The 21,372-nt window shown below is 36.5% G+C and overlaps 1 protein-coding gene across 5 annotated transcripts in view; it reads left to right on the top strand.

Annotated features, from left to right (window-relative positions):
- The window catches only part of EML5 (EMAP like 5), a 155,442-nt gene that overhangs the window by 52,652 nt on the left and 81,418 nt on the right, over positions 1–21,372 (top strand). For 3 of the 5 annotated variants that reach the window (XM_042252835.2, XM_042252834.2, XM_027972102.3), the window contains exons 8-14: positions 638–775; positions 6,506–6,762; positions 7,849–8,061; positions 15,381–15,548; positions 16,217–16,323; positions 19,037–19,155; positions 21,112–21,298. In XM_042252835.2, coding sequence (XP_042108769.1) covers positions 638–775; positions 6,506–6,762; positions 7,849–8,061; positions 15,381–15,548; positions 16,217–16,323; positions 19,037–19,155; positions 21,112–21,298 — 1,189 coding nt within the window. Of the gene's footprint in view, positions 1–637; positions 776–6,505; positions 6,763–7,848; positions 8,062–15,380; positions 15,549–16,216; positions 16,324–19,036; positions 19,156–21,111; positions 21,303–21,372 lie in introns of all 5 variants that reach the window. The other 2 variants (XM_060418474.1, XM_060418475.1) reach the window with 1 other exon arrangement.

Below are 21,372 nucleotides of genomic sequence, written 5' to 3'. Positions count from 1 at the left end.
AGATTTCTAGTGGCATAACTGTGATAATTGAGTCAAGAAGAGACAACTTGAACAGACCAATCTCTAGAAGTGATATATAATCTGTAAAAGTTTGTTATAATTTAATTCAAAATGTTACTAATTTTCATTGGTAATTTTGGTCTTTATTCAGGTTATTTGGCAGTGTAATTCTTAACTTTCAGACAATGGGTACCTTTTACTACTTGTTACAGTTTTTTAACATTAGAGTCTGGAAAAGACTGAATTTGCATAATCTGAGGTGTCACTCTTAAGTTAAAGGACTATGAATATGGTGTATACATACATCAGTATACTGTGTGTATATATATATATACATATATATATATGTCTCCTTGATCAGGGTAGAAATCATCTCTCTAAAATAACTGATTAGAAAAAACTAATGTCATTACATTGTCTTAATAATAAAGGATTCTATTAACACTTGTCATTTTAAGCATTAACAGTATTTCTAGTTTTGTAGATAAGAATTCTCTGCCACAAAGCATGCAGTTAAAAACCTAGATTTACCTTTCTTCCTTAAAGTGAAATTATTTTCACCAATATTTTTCATATATTCTAACATTTTAAAGCATACATCAGCTAACTACTCTTTTGTTTTAATTAAATGCCACAGAATATGGAGCCTGGTTGATCATGCACTAATAGCGAGGTGTAATATGGAAGAGCCGATTCGTTGTGCAGCTGTGAATGTAGATGGGATCCATCTTGCCCTTGGAATGAAGGATGGCTCGTTCACTGTACTGAGAGTAAGGTATGTGTTAGGGTAGAAACAGAAACAGCAATTTTCTGTGAAGTGAGATAGAGTCTGTAACACTTACATTTACCCACTTTTCCCTCTCCCTTATTAATATATTTTTCAGATATTAGTTTCATGAAATATAAAAAAAACATGTTTATAAAAATGTCAGAAAATTAACTCAAACTTTAGTTTTGGAGATTAAGACTGCTTAGTAAATTAATGAATAAAGTTTTGAGACAAGTTTGGGTCTTGATTTCTATTTCTTAGTAGTATTGATTTTTAGTAATGATCTTTTGCCATGGAATAGGGAGAAGAAGACCTTGAAATGGTTTAAAATGAGTGAGTAGTTTTGTTTCTGTTTGCAGCTTTATGCTTTGGTAAAAAGTGCCTGCATCTCCTCCTTCATTTGGATAGTTAGAAAGTTTAAAGAAATTGTTAAAGCAGTTAACATCTTGTGTTGAATATCTATAGATATGGTGCAGGCAGTTGACTTCTATACAGTCATTTAAAAATTTGCTGTAGAGCCACACGTGTTCATGAGAATAAGTATTTATGATATTTTTCATATCAAGTTTACTGAATAATGGGACCGTCCACCCAGCTGCCCAGTCTGGAAACCATTTTCTTTTGTCTCTCGTGTCTAATTAATCACAGAATTCTGACTAACCTACCTCCTTAAGTGGCTCTCAAATTAATCCGCTTACTTTCACTTTCACCATTGTGCTCTTGTACAGACCTCTGCTGTCTCCTGACTTCTTTCTGGTGGATTGGTGAGATGGCATCTCATCTGATCTCCCTATCTCCTGTTTCGCTTCAGGTTCTTTTTCCACTTTCCATTTATAGTGATGCCTTTTAAAACATGTTTGTTTGCATTCCCCCTCTTTCTAAAGTATGATGAAAGCATTGCATTATCCCTAAGATGAGGCTTATAATTCTTGACAAAGCCTATTGTACCCATCTCTCCAGCCTGTTTATTTCTACCTCAGTTTCTTTCTTGTAACATGTATAAAATATCTTTCACTTCCTCAGATATTAATTCGTCAAGCTTTTATACTTCTGAGCTTCTATAGATATGACTCTGTATTCTGGGGTGGGTTTCTATAATGAGATATGCTGAGATTTTTTTCTTTTTTTTTTATTATGATAAAATATACATAATGTATAATTTGCCATTTTAAACATTTTTATGAGTAAAATTTTAAATGCATGTAAAACACCTAAGACTTTTTATCAAAAAGCTGCTGCTAAGCTGCTGCTGCTAAGTCGCTTCAGCCGTGTCCGACTCTGTGCGACCCCATAGACGGCAGCCCACCAGGCTCCCCCGTCCCTGGGATTCTCCAGGCAAGAGTACTGGAGTGGGTTGTCATTTCCTTCTCTGCAAAAAGCTGCTACACATTGAAAATAGTGATGGTTATTTTTTCATTTATACATTTACTTACCCTTTCATTATTGTCTGGAAGAAACTAGGTGAATAGTTTCTTATCTCTAATAAGTATTTTAGCAACTCAAAAATATTTTTTTTTGGCCATGCCGCATGGCTTGTGCACTTTCAGTTCCCCGACCAGGGATGGAACTCCAGGCCATAGCAGTGAAAGCCTAGAATCCTAACCACTGGGCCACCAGGGAACTATTCTAGCAAAAGCCTCTCTAGTCCATGTTCTTGAATAAGTCAAAAAACTAGGCATTATCATTGATACCTCTCTCTCTAACTATCATTTCTAATCCAGTCACCATATCTTGTTGACTTTTCTTACCTTATGAGTTTTCTAGGAGCATTTTGATTAAGGTTTGTGAATAAAATTAGAATTACAATATCTTTAACATATACTATATATTATATACTATAACAGTAAGGATTAATATTGTATATTTCAAATCATTTCACTTCTTTCTGAACTCTGAGCAACCACCATCTATAGTAGACTTCTAATTGGTCTTAATCCTGCTGTTTGCTACTGTTCAGTCGCTAAATTGTGTCCCAACTCTTTGTGACCCCATGGACTGCAGTGTGTTAAGGCTCCTCTGTCCTCCACTGTCTCCTGGAGTTTGCTGAGATTCATATCAGTTAAGTTGGTGGTGCTATCTAACCATCTCATTCTCTTCTGCACTTTTCCTTTTGTCTTCAATCATCAAGATCTTTTCCAATGAGTCAGCTCTTCACATCAGGTGGCCAAAGTATTAGAGCTTCAGCTTCAGTGTCAGTCCTTCCAATGAATATTCAGGGTTGATCTCCTTTAGGATGGACTGGTTTGATCTCCTTGCAGTCCAAGAGACTCTCAATCTTCTCCAGCACCACAGTTAGAAAGCATCAATTCTTCGGTGCTCAGCCTTCTTTACAGTCTAATTTCCATCTATACATGACTATTGGAGAAACCTTAGCTTTGACTTTATGGGCCTATGTTGGAAAAATGATGTCTCTGCTTTTTAATATGCTGTCAGGGTTTTTCATAGCTTTCTTCCAAGGAGCAATCGTCCTTTAATTTTGTTGCTGCGATCAACATCTGTGATTTATGTAATCACGTTAACTAGTGGTAAAGGACCCACCTGCCAATGCAGGACACACAAGAGATGAGGGTTCAGTCCCTGAGTTGGGAAGATCTGCTGGAGAAGGGCTTGGCTACCCACTCCATTATTCTTGTGTAGAGAATCACACGGACAGAGGAGCCTGGCAGGTTCTAGTCCATGGGTCACAAAGAGTCAGACATGACTGAAGTGACTTAGCATGGTAACATAATACATAATATAAAACCAATCAGAATCTCTCTTTCCATCACTGTTGGTTGTGTGTGTGTGTGTGTGTGCTTGAGTTTTGGTTGGTGGGCAGGGGCATAGTGGTAGAAAGCAGGAGACATCCTGAGATATCCACACTTATTTCTCTCCTTAACTGGGCAAGGTAAGTCTCTCGAACAAAAAAAAGCTTAAAAAAACAGACAAAATAACTGAAGAACTTTCCATGAGCAATTTAACTAATGTTTGTGGTTGATATTGGAATGATCTTATCTTTAGTAAATAATATACAAAAAATAGAAGCTATGAAATTGTGCTTTAGATGTTTTCTTAAAAATCTTACTCCATACAGGTTTAGATGAATGGATTAGTGGATGGATGGGTGGATGGAAAGTGAAAGTCACTCAGTTGTGTGTGACTCTTTGTGACCCCATGGTCTATACAGTCCATGGAATTCTCCAGGCCAGAATACTGGAGTGGGTAGCCCTTCCCTCCTCCAGGGGATCTTCCCAACCCAGGGATCAAACCTAGGTCTCCCGCATTGCAGGTGGATTCTTTACCAGCTGAGCCACAAACTGTGGTGTTAGAGAAGACTCTTGAGATTCCCTTGGACTGCAAGGAGATCCAACCAGTCTGTCCTAAAGGAAATCGATCCTGAATGTTCATTGGAAGGACTGATGCTGAAGCTGAAACTCCAATACTTTGGCCACCTGATGCGAAGAACTGACTCATTTGAAAAGATCCTGATGCTGGGAAAGACTGAAGGCAGGAGGAGAGGGGGATGACAGAGGGTGAGATGGTTGGATGGCATCACCAACTGAATGGGAATGAGTTTGAGTAGACTCCAGGAGTTGGTGATGGACAGGGAGGCCTGGCATGCTGCAGTCCATGGGGTCGCAAAGGGTCAGACATGACTAAGCGATTGAACTGAACTGGGTGGCTAGATGGATGAATGGGTATGGAGAAAAGAAGATAAGGTGCATGAATTTAATTAGAACTTAAAGGAAGAAGTCACTGGAAAAGTACAGGTAGCTAAAAACACATTAGTTTATGCTTAGGAAGAGGGCCTTGCAAGTTGCAGAGTGTAAGGCAAGACTGATGTTGACAAGGAGAGCTTCTTTAAAAAAGCTTTTTTTTCGCTTCATTTGTTTTGTTTTGTTCTTATTCCCTTTTATGCTTAAGAAGATGATTTAAATCTCTTTTTTTATATGATTAACACCAGGGTAAATCCCAGGTTCCTTGGTAACATATCAGACCCGTCACACACTGTCTTCAGTGTGTCTCTAACCCCATCAGGTCATTACTTCCCCACTTTCTGGTTTCCACCTTGTATTATCTGTGTGCTGTGCTAAGCTGCTTCCCGTTTGTCCTGCTCTCTGCAACCCTGTGGACTGTAGTCTGCCAGGCTCCTCTCTCCATGCGATCCTGCAGGCAGGACTGCTGAAATAGGTTGCCATGCCCTCCTCCAGGGGATCTTCCCGACCCAGGGATCAAACCTGCATCTCTCACAGCTCCTGCATTGGCAGGGGGGTTCTTTGCCGCTGGCGCCACGTGGGAAGCTCTGTTCTTCATATGTGCCATGTACTTGGCATTGCTTGTGCTGTGTGTTCTTTCTGGAAAACCTTCGCTCCTCTTTTATAATTAGCCAGCCCCTCAGGTTTTAGGTTCAAATAGGTATCACTCTTCTTACTCCCTTCCTGCCTGTAGTCTTAACCCTTTTTCAGTGTTTCTTATAGAACTTCATACATAACCTTTTGAGCACTCACTGCATTTTCTTAGTTATGAAGTATAATTACTTTATCTCCATCTCTCACAGAAGATGAGTTCATATTCATATCCCATGAGTCTAAAACAAAGGTAAATACTTAGTGTTTCTGGAAGAAATATGAATTTTATTACTTTGAACAGTCTGTTTGGAAACTGTAAAAATTGGGAAATAGCCATTTAAACTTCTATTCTTGAAATTATCTGTTGGGAGCGTTTCAGATGGATAATGCAAAATTTATTTGGAAAAACGTCGGTGGCAACAGTTGGAAATAAGACCCTCGCCTCTCCCTGCCCCTCCCTTGCCGCCCCCTCTTCTCTGCCTCTCCACCACCCCCATGTGCTTTCACACTCAGCAGTATTTAGCTGCTGATCCGTTTCTATGGCCGCTACCAATACCTGTATCGTTCTGGAAAGTCAGTTATAAGGCATCATTAAAAAATGTTTAACCCATGTATACTATCATGTAAGAATCGAATCACCAGGCTATGTCCGATGCAGGATACAGCATGCTTGGGGCTGGTGCACGGGGATGACCCAGAGGGATGTTGTGGGGAGGGAGGTGGGAGGGGGTTCATGTTTGGAATCGCATGTACACCCATGGTGGACTCATGTCAATGTATGGCAAAACCAATACAGTATTGTAAAGTAAAATAAAGTAAAAATAAAAATTAAAAATAAATGTTTAACCTTGCTGACTGAAATGATCGTTAATTGGGAAGAATTGTGTTCTATTCAAAGAGGTCACAGAGGTTGAACTAAAAATAACGTGGTAGCTATATACAGATATATATTCAAATATATTACTGAAATAATGCAAATCAATGTCTCCTTTATTTCCTGGGTATAATTTTGTACATTTGGTTCATTATAAAAATTTAATTTGAATATCATGGTGTTTATAATTAAGCATTTTTTTAATAAGCTCAGTCTTATAAGAAGCTTCATCATAAAAATCCCATGGCTTGATTTCTGTTATTGTATTACTTTGGAAATTTAATATGAATCTCTGAACTACTTAAAACTAGGTAATTTAGGAACTGAACTTTAGCATTTTTCCCTACTTCTAGCATGTATTGTCCTCATATATTTCTGTTCAGCAAAATTATTCCTGAATTGATACTACTTGTACCACTTATATTTATTTTATGGTTTATAAATACTGGATATAGTCATTTTAGACACATTGGAAAACTGAACTAATTCTGTAGTGACTTTTTCCCCCATGGTCTCTCTTCTTTTTCTTTATAGAGATATGACGGAAGTTGTGCATATTAAAGATCGGAAGGAGGCGATCCATGAGCTAAAATATTCACCAGACGGAACTTACCTTGCTGTCGGTTGCAATGACAGCTCAGTTGATATTTATGGAGTTGCTCAGCGCTATAAGAAATTTGGAGAGTGTGTTGGATCACTTAGTTTCATCACTCATCTAGACTGGTCCTCGGACAGTAGATATTTACAGACAAATGATGGGAACGGTAAAAGACTGTTCTACAGGATGCCGGGTAAGAACTTCCTATAAATTATATATAATTTGTAGATTTTTAGTTCCTTTAAAATATCCTAGATTTCGCTGGAGGCAGAGTATCCGTTACATTTGCATGTAGGACATCAAAGAAAATATGATGGTGATCTTTTCTACAAGTTTGCCTTATCGTTTGAAATCCTTTGCTTCTTAGTTAAAACTTCTTTGTTTGGAGGATCTAAGACAGACTTATTTTATGTTGAATTCCATGCCATAGGAGTAGCATATGGTGAAGTCCTAGCATGTATTAGAAAGTCAAAATGTCGCTTTTAATGGGTGCAACTAACTAGCTAAATATAACGGGTGTCAATATCTGACTATAAATTGTCTTCTGTTGTCATCTCAAACTTTGCAAATATTAATAATGTAGCTAACAAACTAATTTTGAAAAACAGAATTTTCATCAAAGCTTTAAAAAGAGAAGAATAAAGACAGAATCATCAAAATATCTCTCAGTACTTTAGTATGATGCTTAATGAATTAGTAACTATATTGCAGTACTTGATTTAATAAGACTAGCTGCATAATTAAACCAATAAATCACTCAGTTTTCGTTAACAGTCTGTAACTTACGAAGATTGACCAATCTTGAAGTCATGTTGCCTAATGTAATTGTATTACTTGTCACTCACCCTTCTTTTATGAGCCTTTCAATTATCTTTTTTTCCTCACCCATGTATCTTCTTAGGTTTCTTTTTTAATACATGATTTGCTACTTTCTTATAGTTTTTACTTTTCCTTCGAAGTTACCCCATTGTGACTAATCTATAGCCTGACTTTGATATAGTTCAGTTTCATTGCCCACATGGTGACCCTGCTAAGCTACATCATCATCAGATCTATATTTCTTTGAATCAGTATAATTTTGGTAGTGCCTTTTTAACAACTCCTTGCGCTTAATTTTCTCCTTTCCTTACTATAGTCATTTACCTATTCATGTATTCTCCTTTAACTGGATTGGAAAAATACTTAAATTTTGGAATTTACCATGTTATCAGTATAACTTATGCTTGAGTAAAAATTAAAGGAAGTAACTTCTTAAATTAATACTCTAATTTATTTTTAGGAGGAAAAGAAGTGGCAAGTAAAGAAGAAATAAAAGGTGTTCATTGGGCTTCATGGACATGCGTTTCAGGCCTTGAAGTAAATGGAATTTGGCCCAAGTATTCAGATATTAATGATATAAACTCAGTAGATGGGAATTATATTGGCCAAGTTTTAGTTACAGCTGATGACTATGGAATTGTAAAATTATTTCGATATCCTTGCTTAAGAAAAGGTATCTTTTCTTTCAAAATAGTATTAATTCACCTCTCTCTCACAAAAGACCTTTAGGTTCTTCCAGAAAATTAGTCTTAAGATAAATAAGAGGGTTTATACTTTTTAAAATATGTGTGATGACTCTTTGGTGAAAGATATCATGAAAGTGAACAGAAATAGCTACAATATTTTGGCAATTAAGAATTATTGTCATGTGTTACTTTTATCTTTGGATATGAAGTTTTTATTAGAAAGTTATTTTTGAATTCATATATTATAAATGGGCTAATACTTTACCTCTTTCTTTTTAAAGAGTTATTTTTCTCTCTACTTCCAGAATTATTTCATATAGTCAGAATATACAATGATAGTTATACTTATCTTATGACTTGCTATCTTCACTCATTTAACTTGCTGAACATGTATCTCTTATGAGACATCTTTCTTGCGTCATTTCCTTAGGAACTCTGATGGAGTAGCCAGCTGTCTAAGCTTAAGTCACAGTTTGGAGTCTATCGGTTTGTTTGTTGGTTTTTGAGAAAGTGTTTTTTGCTTAAACCCTTAACATACATTGTTTTGATATTTATTTATTTTTCATAACTGGCGGTGGAAGAAAATTAAGAGGTCTTATCACTGGTTATTTTCTATGTATTTTATGTATGACCTCTTTTTCTTGGGTGTCTTTTAAAATGATGTTGTCGATCTGTTAGTAGACATGAGGATAATTACATGAAATGCTCTATTCGTCATTCATTTGTTCCATGCCTTGTTCCAGAAAGTATTTGAGTCAGCTTATGGAAAGTCTGTCAGCACTAAAATAATTACGTCAGTAAAGAATTCCTACCAAGGGAAATATAAATAGATACCATGTTAAAGTCAGATAAAGAAATTAACGGTAGTCAAACATCAAAACTGAATGTGAGCTTCCTGAAACCAAAAATAAAATAAAGTAAAGCACAGAATAATTTTCACTGTAGCTATTTTAAAAAAATAAAACCATGCTACTCAGAGAAGGCCAAGTTTCTTCTCAGATTTAATTTTCTAAGAGCTCTCTCCTATAGTATGGGGCCTTATATTAGGTACAGTTGAATATATTCTTAAGAGTATCAGCATCTATAGCAGATGCAGTCATAATTTTCACCTGGTTGTTAGTGAAAGCGGTTGGACAAATGTTAAAATGGAATTTAGGAAAAGGCAGTTTTGGAAACAGCAGAAATAGTTTTACTCAGATAGTTTAGGTAGTCTGTTGATGTTAAGGTTAAGGGCCCACACTTCCCAGAAGTCTCGACTGGCATTTGTTATGCCTCTACAGTCAGGTGGTGAGTTCCAGATCCTGCCAGCTGTTTCATCTTGTCCATTCCTGCCTGCCAGGTGTCAGCTTCCTAGATGCATGTGAAAGTGCCTCCATGAATAGTGCTAAGGATGTTAAAGGCTAGCTAAATCTCTAGCAATTGAAGTAACCTATTTCTGGATTCTACCACATAGCCAGGACATGAGAGTCACCAGGCACAAGTTTTATTGTGATTCAGATGATACTTGCCTGTTTAGAAGACGTGAGATTTAGTAAGATTAATCATGATAATATTAATCTTAGACATTGCTTCAACTCATTGTTTCTTATAGTGACCTCTATGCAGGAAAAAACAGTACTTTAATTTTCTGAATTTTCCTAATCAAACAGATGGGGTTTACTCTCAAGTTTTATCTTTTGCAACAGAGAAGACAGTATTTTTATTGCTTGATAATTTTGTTTCATTTATAAAATATGTAGTAGTCTTCTGAAGCTGTAGGAATATTTTACCAAAGTCTTTAAGAAAAGTTAATCTTGTTCAGTTACTGCTTCAAGAATATAAGTATAAATTGTTTTTCTTATTTTCTCTTTTTTTAGATTTTTGTTAGACATTTGTTTTATGATAAGAGTTTTTATTTCTAAGCATTTGTGAGTCGGCTTGAGACTGTGGGTAGGTAATTGGGAGACAAGACAAAACCACTGCATATTTAAAAGATTAGTAGAAGTATTTTAAGATTGTGTATTTATTGAATTTACAAACTAGCATAAAGGAAGTGGTATCACTATAGAAAAGGTCTCTTTCTTTTACATTAGTTACGCAGTTGTACATTATTTCATTATGGTAAGTTGTACTATTGATCCAACTTAAGTTTGGGAAAAGATTGTGTCTGATGTATTAATGTATTTTAGCTAACCACTTTGGTAATATCCATTATAATCTAAGGAGTAAAGCTTTTGTAAAATACGGAAAGAAGTTAAGTAACAGAAGTTGCTTATGTTATAGAACCATTGTGATTGAAACATAAGATGAAGCTAACCCAGAATTTGGTGGTGGTGTAGTCACTAAGTTGTGTCTGACTCTTGCGATCCCATGTACTATAACCTGCCAAGCTCCTCCGTCCATGGGATTTTCCAGGCAAGAATACTGGAGTGGTTTTCCATTTCCTTCTCCAGTGGATCTTCCTGATCCAGGGGTCAAACCCAGGCCTCCCACACTGCAGGCGGATTCTCTACTGTCTGAGCTGATGAGAAGCCCAGCCCCCTCAAATCCCAGTCCAAAGCATTACTCTTCTCTTTTTCTTTCTTTCTTTCTGTCTATTATTATCCTCTTCTCTCTGGATTCTCCTGCTCCTGACCATAACCCCTCTCAAATTATCAGGCGTTTACCAGGCAGCAGCGCTGAGGCTGTGGTAGAGGGTGAGGAGGCCAGGGTGGCGAAGGGTGGAGAGGTGTGGGCAGGGTGATTTAATCTGACACCTTCATCGCTGTTAATACTTGCCAAGACTCTTTTGGTACTTACTGACAAATGAAAATTTATATTGGGCAAAAACATTTTTTGGATTCCAGGAGAAACTTCTTTGGAAAAACAAATATCGAACAACAAAACAGCTTTGTGACAGAGATTTACTCGACACCACTTTTCTAAGATTCTAAGATACTGTTGCGTATACTGCTATGTATTTGTTTTTCATTGCTGTAAAAACTGTTGTGAAATGTGCTACAGTTCATGTGTTTATTCTCCTGTCTGTGGACATTTGGGTTCTTTGCAGCCTTTTGTTATAATTACAAGTTTTTCAAAGATGTATACTTAGGAGTGAAATTGATGAGTCATGGAGAGTTTATAAGAAGATGCCAAATTGTTTTCCAAAATAGTTATACCATTTTACACAACCCTGTTGGATATATCTTCTTCCACACTTGGCATCACCACAGTTTTTATTTGTAAATCTAGTTAGTGTAAAAGATGTCACATTGTCTTAATTTACATTTCTCTACTATTTATAATAAGGTTGACCATCTTTCCCAATATTTTTTAATTTTCTGCACCTCCTTGTCTATCAAACACAAGTTCATATCTTTTGCCTATTTTTAGAGTTTGTTTTATTGTTTAATGGAAATACTTTTATATACTCTAGATACAAATGATCTGTAATTTTTATGGATTACAAATGTCTTTTCTGAGTTTGTGACTTGTCTTTTTATTTTCTTAATGATGTCTTATGTTGACTAGTTTTCATTTCAGTATAGTCAAGGCAGTTTCTCCTTTATTTCTGAACAGTCCTGTTTTGTGTACAAGGAATTCTATTTTTTCAGTTCAGTTCAGTCGCTCAGTCATGTCTGACTCTTTGCAACCCCATGGATTGCAGCACACCAGGCCTCCTGTCCATCACCAACTCCCAGAGTTTACCCAGACTCATGTCCATTGAGTTGGTGATGCCATCCAGCCATCTCATTCTCTATCGTCCCCTTCTCCTTTTGCCCTCAATCTTTCCCAGCATCAGGGTCTTTTCAAATGAGTCAGCTCTTCGCATGAGGTGGCCAAAGTATTGGAGTTTCAGCTTCAACATCAGTCTTTCCAGTGAACACCCAGGGCTGATCTCCTTCAGAATGGACTGGTTGGATCTCCTTGCAGTCCAAGGGACTCTCAAGAGTCTTCTTTCTCCAACACCACAATTCAAAAGCATCAATTCTTCGGCGCTCAGCCTTCTTCACAGCTCAACTCTCACATCCATACATGACCACAGGAAAAACCATAGCCTTGACTAGACGGACCTTTGTTGGCAAAGTAATGTCTCTGCTTTTCAATATGCTATCTAGGTTGGTCTTAAGTTTCCTTCCAAGGAGTAAATGTCTTTTAATTTCGTGGTTGCAGTCACCATCTGCAGTGATTTTGGAGCCCCAAAAAATAAAGTCTGACACTGTTTCCCCATCTGTCTGCCATGAAGTGATGGGACCGGATGCCATGATCTTAGTTTTCTGAATGGTGAGCTTTAAGCCAACTGTTTCACTCTCCTCTTTCACTTTCATCAAGAGGCTTTTTAGTTCCTCTTCACTTTGTGCCATAAGGGTGGTGTCATCTGCATATCTGAGGTTATTGATATTTCTCTTGGCAATCTCGATTCCAGCTTGTGCTTCTTCCAGTCTAGCATTTCTCATGATGTACTCTGCATATAAGTTAAATAAGCAGGGTGACAGTATAAAGCCTTGACGCACTCCTTTTCCTATTTGGAACCAGTCTGCTGTTCCATGTCCAGTTCTAAGTGTTGCTTCCTGACCTGCATATAGGTTTCTCAAGAGGCAGGTCAGGTGGTCTGTATTCCCATCTCTTTCAGAATTTTCCACAGTTTATTGTGAACCACACAGTCAAAGGCTTTGACATAGTCAATAAAGCAGAAATAGATGTTTTTCTGGAACTCTCTTGCTTTTTCCATGATCCACTGGATGTTGGCAATTTGATCTCTGGTTCCTCTGCCTTTTTACTAGAGCTGAAAAAGATATTCTCCTATATTTTACATCTAGAAGTTTTAAGGTCATCAAAACACTGTTAAATGGGAAAAATCTTTTGCCACATTACTGCAATTTAATGAAGAGATTTAGCTTGTGTTAACTTTGTGTTGAAATACACCCCAAAATAAATGAGACAAGAACTGAGACCACTGAAGCATAGATATTGCAGCATATTGCTTTATCCTCACCAGGAATTGTCATGCTCTCCTCATTTTGATTATGAAAGCTTCTATAGCCATTCTAGCTTTTCTTGGTAAATCTTTTCTCTGAGATGTTAGTCCTATTTGAGGGCATACTGTTTAGGTCTTACCTGTTCTTTTATCATTTCTTATCATAGGTCGGTATTAATAATGAAGGGCCTTTGAGAGCTTATAATCGAATTTATACTAAAATAGAAATGTAGTCTAAGAGAGGTTAAGTGAGGTACTCAAACTCCTGTCGTTTTAAGTTGTCAAGATAATGCTCAAACTCTAGACTTTTGATTTCAACTGTAATATTCTTTACATCAGACTTTTTGTCCCCTTTAATGACTCATCATAAGGGTTGGAGTTCATGCCCTCTCAGTACTCTTTTCGCCTCCTCTAAATCTAGAGTTTCAGTTCAAGTGTATAGGCAGAGTGAGGGAAAATAGGATCTTTTTTCCTTTTCCTTTCTTTCTCTTTTCTCAAATACCTAATGAACATTTGCTATGGGTCAGGCGTTAGAGATATATGATAAATTAGATACCATCCTGTCCTCAAAGAGCTTATAGTTTATTAGAAGAGTTAACAAGTAAATAGACTATTGTATTTCAGTGTCATAAATGTAATCACCGGGAATTCTGGAAGCATATAAGAGGATGTGATTGGTCTTGGTGAGTCAGGGTCACTTCTTAAAAGATAGGATATCTAGGGTTTGCTTTTAAGATAAACTGTTTATCATAGTTAAACAGTATTGGTTATTGAATAGTCATTAATACAGTCACTTTGATTAGAAATAGCTGGCTTTCTTGTTGAATTGCCTTGGTTCTTCCAGAGGAATTGATCTTAGAAAAGTCACAGAGAAAACAACTTGGAAAGCCTTACAGGATTATCTGTACCTTTCTTTGAGCTGTTTACCCAATACAGTTAAATAGAATAGGTGCTCAAATAACTCTTCTTCATTTGCTCTAAACATAACAAAATTAGCACATTTTTAAAACTTGGAATTTATTTGCTAAAATTTCTGGCTTTACTGTTAAGAAAACTCTGGTGCCCGAGTATGTGAAGGGTCCCATCAAAGGAAGTAATAACCAAAGTCCTCTTGACAGGCAAATAATGTATTCTCATATAAGAAGGATGGGACTCAGTCTTAACTTACTGGACTTTGTGGAGTGAATTTTGGCAAGTTATCCATCTAGAAGGTTACTGACTTCTCTTAAGCTACATAGAAAATTGATTCCTGAAATAATAGCATTTCTGTTGGGTAGAGGTAAATTGTAATTTATATAGTTTTGGTTAAAACTTTTATTCTTTGATTAAGATGGCTATCCCTAATTTCATGGCCAAGGTGAAAGTTTTTCTGAAGTTTATAATTGATGGGTCTTTGTCATAGTGAAATACAGACCTTATATAACTTCATGTAAAGCTTTTAAAACATTGTCAAAATGAAGTCAAACATTATTCTGTTTACTGTACTCTCACAGGGACATAGGCATGTTGCCAAATATCCAGTTTATCTAAGCAGAATATAGAAAATATATTCCGAACTTTAGAATCACAAAAATGGTTCCCATTATCACATGGATTTTTAAAAAATTAGCCAGAAAGTTAAACAACTCCTTTACAATTGGAGAAATCTGTTTCCAAATGCTGCTACTTAATATCACTAATTATAGAACTGTGCCCCTTGAAATGATGTATCCAAAAGGACACATCATTGTCTGTGCAAACAGACAAACCCACATTGAAAGACATTATACAACATATATAGGTTTAAAAAATGACTATAAAAGACAGTTGTTAGGACAACTGGACATTTTTTATTTTGGTTAGTATGGTATATTGCATTGATTTTTGTATACTAAACCAACCTTGCATTCCTGGCATAAATCCCATTTGGTTTTGTTGTATAGTCCTTTTTATGTGTATTTTGTTGATGACTTAAGCTTTAACAGGATATTCCTCAGCTAGGGCTGAGGATAGTGGGGCAAGATTAGATTGGTCAATGTCACGTAAGACTGAAGGCCTCAGGCCAAAACATTCAAATATCCTAATATGAAAACACTGTGAAATGAAAACTCTTGTTGCTACAGGCATTTCTTAAAGCAGTGAGATAATGCCTCACAGCCCCTGTGATTCTTACCAAATTATATTCTGAATCAGTAGAGCAAGCGTTTCTACCCCTTCATGTACACTCATTCATTTGTTCACTGAATTTTTCAATTAGTATTTTTCCCCTTTGATCATAACTAAGGTAATGGAAGTAGGATGCATTGGTTCAGGGGTAGAAATTGTTGTTTATATTGGCTTTTGTGTGTATTGGCATTTGTTTATCAATTTAAAGGTATATTTTTGTTATAGGGGCCAAGTTTAAAAAATATATTGGCCATTCAGCTCATGTAACTAATGTCAGATGGTCACATGATTATCAGTGGGTTATATCTATTGGTGGAGCAGATCACTCTGTCTTTCAGTGGAAATTTATTCCTGAAAGAAAACTAAAGGATGCTCTTCACATAGCACCTCAAGGTGAGTGGTGCATACTGCCTAAACAGTTTTCTGCCAAATAACTCTGCATGTAACTCCCAAATAATAATTTTACTATTGAAATGTACACTAGCCTTATGTTAGCAGTATAGATCATTATTAGTGGAAATTTTAAAATATTAAGTCTGTATGTTTAAAGTCAAATGTTGCAGAGCGTCGACAGCAAAGTACTTTGGTTACACTTTAATCTGTCTGATGAGTGAAAAACATACATTAATAAAGCAAACATTTAATATAGTCTCTGGGAGATGGGTATCTAGGATTCATATTTGTGTTTTTTTTTTTTGACAAGAAAAATGATCTAATGTCAGTTCCTCTCTTACATATAGTTTTTTCTAGCTGTTTTTCATGTTAATTATAGGTTATATTTACTTATATTTGCACAGACATTTAAATTTGATGTAGCAGTCATTGGGGACCCAGTGAAGGGATTTAAAGGAACTATTGAGTTTGCAGTGAGTGGAGAGGAAGATAATATGTAGTACAGTTTACTGACGTCTGTGTCACTTGAATAGGTAATTTCATTTGATTGTTTTATGGCTTGTCTCCATGTCAGTTGGCATAGTCAGCTCGCAATCCTTAATTTTATTGTGCTGTTTTGAAAGTGAATCTTACTTAAACAAGTAATGATCCATTTTTATAAATTACAGAAAGTCTTGCAGACTCTAATAGTGATGAATCAGATTCAGACCTGTCTGATGTTCCAGAACTGGATTCTGAAATTGAGCAAGAGACCCAGCTCACTTACCGTCGGCAGGTAATTTTTATTACCACGTGAGCTTTTCCTGAAAAAATTTCTTCTTTATCTTGCTCCTTGTTTACTTATCTATTGTTATCTTTCATGGTTTGTAAGTTTCCAAGAAATGTATGACTGTTTCCCTCTTTAAGAGTTAAAGTATAGTTGTATAAAATGTTATTTATATTAAGTGCCTGATATATTAACTGTGCCTGTATTGTGTTTTATTATATAATATATGTGCTTTTTGTCACAGTACACTTACATTGATTTCCTTTAAAATGTTCTCTTACAAGTAGAAAAAGAAATTAAGGGAACAATTCCATTCACCATTGCAATGAAAAGAATAAAATACTTAGGAATATATCTACCTAAAGAAACTAAAGACCTATATATAGAAAACTATATAGAAAACACTGATGAAAGAAATCAAAGAGGACACTAATAGACGGAGATATATACCATGTTCATGGATCGGAAGAATCAATATAGTCCAAAAGAGTATACTACCCAAAGCAATTTACAAATTCAATGCAATCCCTATCAAGCTACCAGCGATATTTTTCACAGTACTAGAACAAATAATTTCAAGATTTGTATGGAAATACAAAAAACCTCGAATAGCCAAAGCAATCTTGAGAAAGAAGAATGGAACTGGAGGAATCAACTTGCCTGACTTCAGGCTCTACTACAAAGCCACAGTCATTAAGACAGTATGGTACTGGCACAAAGACAGACATATAGATCAATGGAACAAAATAGAAAGCCCAGAGATAAATCCACACACATATGGACACCTTATCTTTGACAGAGGAGGCAAGAATATACAATGGAGTAAAGACAATCTCTTTAACAAGTGGTGCTGGGAAAACTGGTCAGCCACTTGTAAAAGAATGAAACTAGATAACTAACACCGCACACAAAAATAAACTCAAAATGGATTAAAGATCCAAATGTAAGACCAGAAACTATAAAACTCCTAGAGGAGAACATAGGCAAAACACTCTCCGACATAAGTCACAGCAGGATCCTCTATGATCCACCTCCCAGAATACTGGAAATAAAAGCAAAAATTAAAAAATGGGATCTAATTAAAATTAAAAGCTTCTGCACAACAAAGGAAAATATAAGCAAGGTGAAAAGGCAGCCTTCTGAATGGGAGAAAATAATAGCAAATGAAGCAACTGACAAACAACTAATCTCAAAAATATACAAGCAACTTAGGCAGCCTAATTCCAGAAAAATAAACGACCCAATCAAAAAATGGGACAAAGAACTAAATAGATATTTCTCCAAAGAAGACATATGGATGGCTAACAAACACATGAAAAGATGCTCAACATCACTCATTATTAGAGAAATGCAAATCAAAACCACAATGAGGTACCACTTCACACCAGTCAGAATGTCTGCAATCCAAAAATCTGCAAGCAATAAATGCTGGAGAGGGTGTGGAGAAAAGGGAACCCTCTTACACTGTTGGTGGGAATGCAAACTAGTACAGCCACTTTGGAGAACAGTGTGTAGATTCCTTAAAAAATTGCAAATAGAACTACCTTATGACCCAGCAATCCCACTGCTGGGCATACACACCGAGGAAACCAGAATTGAAAGAGACACATGTACCCCAATGTTCATCGCAGCACTGTTTATAATAGCCAGGACATGGAAACAACCTAGATGTCCATCAGCAGATGAATGGATAAGAAAGCTGTGGTACATATACACAATGAAGTATTACTCAGCCATTAAAAAGAATACATTTGAATCAGTTCTAATGAGGTGGATGAAACTGGAGCCTATTATACAGAGTGAAGTAAGCCAGAAAGAAAAACACCAATACAGTATACTAACACATATATATGGAATTTAGAAAGATGACAATGACGACCCTGTATGCAAGACAGCAAAAAAGACACAGATGTGTATAAGGGACTTTTGGACTCAGAGGGAGAGGGAGGGGGTGGGATGATTTGGGAGAATGGCATTGTAACATGTATACTATCATGTAAGAATCGAATCGCCAGTCTATGTCTGACGCAGGATACAGCATGCCTGGGGCTGGTGCATGGTGATGACCCAGAGAGATGTTATGGGGAGGGAAGTGGGAGGGGGGTTCATGTTTGGGAACGCATGTACACCCGTGGTGGATTCATGTCAATGTATGGCAAAACCAATACAGTATTGTAAAGTAAAATAAAGTAAAAATAAAAATTAAAAAAATAATAATAATAAATATAATGAAACAAATCACCAGTCCAGGTTCAATGCATGATACTGGATGCTTGGGGCTGGTGCACTGGGACGACCCAGAGGGATGGTATGGGGAGGGAGGAGGGAGGGAGGGTTCAGGATGGGGAACACGTGTATACCTGTAGCGGATTCATGTTGATGTATGGCAAAACCAATACAATATTGTAAAGTAATTAACCTCCAATTAAAATAAATAAATTTATATTAAAAAATCTAAAAAAAATAAAAATAAAATGTTCTCATACGAAGTATAAAAACTACACAGAAACTGAATATGTATCTGTCAGTGTGATACTTAGACAATGTAAATTAGTTTGTCTTTCCAAGGAAGTAAATTTCAAAAAGAACCTTCCTATTTAAGACAGTTATTAAAAGTTTAGTGATCGTAGTTACCGCAATGTCTGAAGTTACATTAGGAATCTGCAACACCTTTATTAATTTATATTCTAAGAATATTTCTACTTATGTACATTATTTAAAGGTTTACAAAGAAGATCTACCTCAGCTTAAAGAACAATACAAAGAGAAACAAAGAAGTGGTACTTCTAAAAGAAGAGAGCGGGCTCCAGGAAATAGTGTCCGATTACACTTCGTTCACGGGTACAAACCAACTACTTTTCATTTATGTGTTTGAATTTTGGTTCACATTTACTAGCTGTGTGACTTTGAGCAAGTCACCTAACCTCTCTGTTTCTGTTTCACCATCTGTAAAATGGAAATAACAGTGCTTTACTTCATAGGGTTCTGGTGAGGAGTAAATAAGTTAATACTTGTAGTGACTTAGAGTATTATCTGGCACATAATAAGCACTATATAAGTGTTTGTTAAATAAAAAATTGTCTTGTGAAAATTTAGTATTTATAAGAAATTGATCTACCTTAAAACAAGAAAAAATAAGTGAAATAGATTATCATCTCCCCTGCTGCTGCTGCTGCTGCTGCTGCTACTGCTAAGTCGCTTCAGTCGTGTCCGACTCTGTGCGACCCCATAGATGGCTGCCCACCAAACTCCCTCGTCCCTGGGATTCTCCAGGCAAGAACACTGGAGTGGGTTGCCATTTCCTTCTCCAATGCATGAAAGTGAAGAGTGAAAGTGAAGTCACTCAGTCGTGTCTGACTCTTAGTGACCCCATGGAGTGCAGCCAGCAGGCTCCCCAGTCCATGGGATTTTCCAGGCAAGAGTACTGGGGTGGGGTGCCATTGCCTTCTCCACTCCGCTAAATATGTCTAATTTGGAATGATATTGTGGCTTGTTTTAGCCTAAGCAATTTGGCTTTCATGTCTTAATTTCAATAAAATACTGCTTCTGAATTCTCTTAGAACATCTGGCAATCCAGGGTTCACATTTCATCCTGGGACACCAGAATCTTCAATCCAGCTCTTTCCTTCCCTTCACCTAGTAATCATCTTACCTGGCTTATAATGTTTTTGAGAATTTGAAAACAGATTTATTGAGTAAAAGCTCTTTTACCTCCAGTGGAAGCATTTGGGGGTTTTTGTTTGTTTTCTTTGGAGTGTGGTTTATTCACAGTGTGGTAGTTTCAGGTGTGCAGAAAACTGACTCAGTTGTACGTATACATGTATCTGCTCCTTTTTAGACTCCTTTCCCCTATACCATGATAGAGTATTGGCTGGTGCCCCCTGTGTTATGTGGTGTGTCCTCATTAGTTTTCTGTTTTACGTAAAGTATTGTGTGTATGTCACTCCCCATCTCTCAATTTATCCCTCCCCTCAATTCCCCCCGTCCCGTAGCACAAGTTTGTTTTCATATCTGTGACTCTATTCTGTTTTGTAAGTAAGTGCATTTGTACCATGTTTTAAGATTCCTCATATAAGTGATAGTGTGTGATATTTGTCTCTCTCTCTGACTTGCTTCACTTAGTGTGGCAGTCTCTAGGTCCATCCGTGCTACTGCAAATGACTAAAATGGGCAGTATTTCTCTGCACTTAGGTTTTATGAATTGGGTTTCTTGAAGTTCCTATAAATAGAATTATATTGGTCATTTTTAGAGGACCTGGCTACTTTCTTCTGGACATATATATTATTTTTAAATTGTAGTTTAAACTTATTTTTGTTTATATATATGCATCTAATATTTTCATGGTTCAACAATGTGTATGAAAGGACACACTCTGAAGATCTTCTCCCTACCTCTGCCTTCCTAGCTGTCATTCTGCCTTACCCAAAGGGAATTACTTTTACTTAATCTCAGAAATATTTATGTATAATACAAGTGACTACAAATGTACGTTCTTTTCCATACCCTTTCACTTGTAAAAACAACTTTTTGCTTTATAATATTTAAATTTAGTATTTATATTTATGCAAATAGTAATGTACAGTATACACTTTTCTGTACTTTATTTCACTGAGTATTGTAGCTTGGATTTAGCTGTCTAATCAGAGCAGTTCACAAAAGTTTTGGGATCTGAAATATTTGTGTTTTTTTAATTATTCAATATCTTGTAAAACTGGAAATTGAACATCCTCTGTATAGTCTGTATTTACCAGTGAAAGACCAAAGTTAATGTTATATGATGTATTTTCTATATTTAGTTACAGAGGTTATGACTGTCGAAGTAATCTGTTTTATACCCAAATCGGTGAAATTGTGTACCATGTGGCAGCAGTGGGTGTCATTTATAATCGACAGCAGAACACCCAGCGCTTTTACCTGGGTCACGATGATGACATTCTCTGCCTGGCTGTTCATCCTTTGAAAGACTACGTGGCAACAGGCCAGGTAGGTCCTTTGAAAGACTGTGTGATAACAGGCTAGACAGGTTAGACCTTTGTTTGGGTTTAAAATTAGATTAG

The sequence above is a fragment of the Ovis aries genome, chromosome 7, assembly GCF_016772045.2.
Source record: "Ovis aries strain OAR_USU_Benz2616 breed Rambouillet chromosome 7, ARS-UI_Ramb_v3.0, whole genome shotgun sequence".
Classification (NCBI taxonomy): Eukaryota; Metazoa; Chordata; class Mammalia; order Artiodactyla; family Bovidae; genus Ovis; species Ovis aries.
Note: the sequence above shows the minus strand (reverse complement) of the source record. Positions and strands in the feature narration are given on the sequence as shown.